We start from the raw sequence: 3369 nt of genomic DNA, 5'->3' as shown, positions 1-3369 counted from the left end.
CATGTAAGTCTGTTCCTCTGTAATGCTTTCTGTGTTTGTCACAATAAAAAATAGTTTTCTTGAAGTTGAACATTATTATTCAGGACAGTGCATGTGTTGGGCACTGATTATTGCGTCACTACAAGAATGTATTAAGAGGATAATCGAAGTAAGTTATGGTAAATGGAATGATTCTTATATGGTATAGATTCTTTTCTACTCACAAAGCGCTCTATACAACATGCCTCATTCACCCTCAGTCTCACAAGCACTTCTAAACACAAGTGCAAACTAATCAACATTCACACTCCGATGAATGCACCCCAAGTTAGAATATAATATGGAGTTTGTGGTTTGGAGTGCTGGGTCATTAAATGGCCATTGCATTTTCCAATTCTCCATATTTTTGTCAGTTCGAAACACACCAGCATTTAGTTTGTGGTTATTTGACTTCTGCTGGCACACTCAATATCTTTTTTGTTGAGGCCACCTGACACAACAGTGGTCTGTGCAGCAGTGCCTGTTAATGTCACTTGAACAGTGTTACAGAGTCTTGGACTCTTGGGACTTGAGCTAAGGCAATATTTCACAAACCCACAGTTACTGTGTTACTAATATTGAAACTGCTTCTGTGTATCACATCTGTGCTATGGAAGGAGAGGAAACTGACCTTTTTCTAAATTGGGGAAGGACTAATTTAAATTTGCAAAGATCTTAAGATCTGCAAAGGCAAAGTCTGTTAGTTTTTGGAGCATTTTAGTCAAAGAATCAATGGGCATGGGAAATTAGTGGTGCACTGGGAATTATTATATCAAATTCTTAGCACAATAAAAGCATTGCTGTATGGGTTACAGTGTGAGTGATTGTGTGATGGCGTCAGCCACACATAGATAAAACAAGTCCATTCATTCACTTTATTAGTTTGATTTGCAGTTGCTTCACTAATATAATTCATTAATGTTTTTACTTAAACCTGACACTAATTTAATGAAGCGTGCACATAATGGCATTGTGTGGTTTTTCTAAAGATGTTTTTTGTTATATTAATTATGTTTTTCTTTCTTTGAGTTACCTGGTTTGGGGCGGTGGCTGTTTCCTGTCTGGGCAAAAGGCGTGGCCGAGGGCTGAGGGCTTTGAATGCCGACCACTATAAAATCTACCCTCCTGTGTCTTTGCGATTAGGCCAGTTTGTGAGTTAAATTGTGTCAACTTTGTTTCAGTTTCTGGAAGTTGTGTTTTGATTAGAGTTATATTTAGTTGACCTCTTTTATGGGCCCACTAATTATATTTTTGAATTCTGTCTCTTTGAACTTTTTTGAGGGTTAAAATAAAGAAAACCCATTTTAAAGACATTATTTCTGTGTCTTCTATAATATAAAACTTGCACAACCAAGATATGGAGTTGTTTTTTATTATAAGACAGTTACTTTAATACACAGAGAACACAGTGACTTCAGAGCCAACATTTAGTTTCACACCATGGTCTTTCCTTTACCTTAACCTAGGTGCTTTTATTGTCTAACCACAGGCTGGAGTCTGGATGTGAAACTTGGAGTGTGGTGTGGCAACACATGACATGGTTTTCTTGCTGGCAGTTTGGCATGTGACAACAGGAAACGCACAGGTGATACTGAAAATGTTAGAATACATGAGATCATTCCAGAATCCCTTATAATACAGACTGTCATGGTTTGGTGGGATGCAATCATGAATGTCTGCTGTATGGTTTGTAAGTTTATTAACAATCCCACCCACTCGCTGGTCCCCAGTGCAGTTCATAAATATGGTGATTACTACCACCACCATTTAGTAATATATATAGAAAAGGAAAAAATACAGAAAATAGTTTTGTGTATAAGATAGTTGTGAAATAATAGATAAAAGATGGGTACTGTGTGATATCTGTTAATATTTTGGGTACGTAGAGAGATCTTCACCGTAAACCAGCTAACTATATAACATCTGTGTTGTTTCTAAATGGGAATTTCAAACATAGTCTTCCGCCAACACTGGATCTTGGGACTCAGATACCAGTCATATCCATGTCATATCCACATGTTAGAAATTTCCAGTCATTTCTGAATCACTTCTGTTCTGAATGTCTACCTGCCCCTTCCTGAAAGACTGGAAGGTATCTCGAAAGTTTTGCGAACCGAAGTAGTACAACAGTGGATCCAGGCAGCTGTTTACTCCCGCAAAAATCCAGGTTGCGTAATATGCTGTCTCAAACTGAAGGAGAAGATGGCATTGTTGCGGGTAGTATTTTTTTAATATGACTCCTACAGTCCGTACCACATTCAGAGGCAGGAAGCACAAAGCGAATATAACCAGACACACACCTATCATCCTCTGAGATTTCACCTTCACTTTCAGACCTTTAGCTGTGCTAATGTTTAAGCGAGTTAAGGTGTTTGCTAGACGGCTATAGCATGCAGCAGACACAAAGAAAGGGAGTAAAAACCCGAAGATAAACAGGATAAAGTTAATGACAAAGTAGGATTCTGTCAGTTTGGTCTGATGAATGGAGAGACATTGTTTGTTTTTCCCTTCTGTGGTGGTAGGAAGAGTAAAAGCAAAGATCAGAGCCTGGATCAGTAGCAGAGACCAAACTCCAGCGCAGAGCTTCCTGACAAACTCCTTCCGTTTTATACAAGAGCTCCTGTTGAAGTGAACAACAGCCACATACCGATGAATGCTGATGAGAGTGAGGAAAATGGTACTGCCATAGAAATGTGAACTCAGCAGGGCAATCTTGAGTTGACACAGGAACTGACCGAATGGCCAGTTGTTACCCATAGCAAAGTAAACTGCCATCATGGGAGTGACTGGTGTGGCGATGGCATCGCTGAGGGCCAGGTGGAACTGCAGCGTGGTTCCAGACGTCCAGCAGGGCAACCGGCAGCAGAACACCCACAGGCTGAAGGTGTTCAGGAGGAAGCCAATGAAGAAGACCAGGCAGAGCAGGATGGTGATGGACACATGCTGACTCTCTGCCAGGCAAAGGTCAGAAGCATTGCTGTTATTCCCAAGCTGAGAGAGAACTTCACCAGGCATCTTTGAGTTCCTTACACCTGTGAGAAAACAAAGCAATCATCACAACACAGTCATGTGGCAAAAGCTGTAGTTTGACCGCTTGAGGCTGGCTCCAAAGAGAGTAATGGGTAGTTATGCTCACTGCGTTGCCTGTGTCGTGGGTGTCACACCATGTGTATCTTTTTGTAAGCTGTTCAGCTGTGGCGACCAAGGCAAGACGCAAGTGTATGGTTGTGTCGGTTTAATGTTCCCGCGCAGAGACATACAGACATACAGAGGGAGACGTTGGAACAGTTTGAAAATTCTGGACCTTGTGAAAAACAAACACATGACAAATTCTTGGCTTCTGGTTTTGAC

At 40.8% G+C, this 3369-nt stretch overlaps 1 protein-coding gene across 1 annotated transcript; it reads right to left on the bottom strand.

Annotated features, from left to right (window-relative positions):
• Nucleotides 1–1443: 1443 nt before the first annotated feature.
• Nucleotides 1444–3033, bottom strand: LOC147316683 (P2Y purinoceptor 2). Its single transcript, XM_086312819.1, has one exon. The coding sequence runs from the start codon at nt 3031–3033 to the stop codon at nt 2038–2040; it is 996 nt and encodes a 331-aa protein (XP_086168945.1). The 3' UTR covers nt 1444–2037.
• Nucleotides 3034–3369: the final 336 nt, after the last annotated feature.

Source organism: Aulonocara sp. 'chitande type north' Nkhata Bay, linkage group LG12 (genome assembly GCF_057382095.1).
Source record: "Aulonocara sp. 'chitande type north' Nkhata Bay isolate Kocher_YH1m ecotype deep benthic linkage group LG12, A_spYH_male_GT1.1, whole genome shotgun sequence".
NCBI classification, from domain to species: Eukaryota; Metazoa; Chordata; class Actinopteri; order Cichliformes; family Cichlidae; genus Aulonocara; species Aulonocara sp. 'chitande type north' Nkhata Bay.
Note: the sequence above shows the minus strand (reverse complement) of the source record. Positions and strands in the feature narration are given on the sequence as shown.

Coding starts and splice junctions, on each gene's coding strand:
- LOC147316683 (XM_086312819.1), bottom strand. CDS start 3,033: ATGCCTGGTGAAGTTCTCTCTCAGCTTGGGAATAACAGCAATGCTTCT.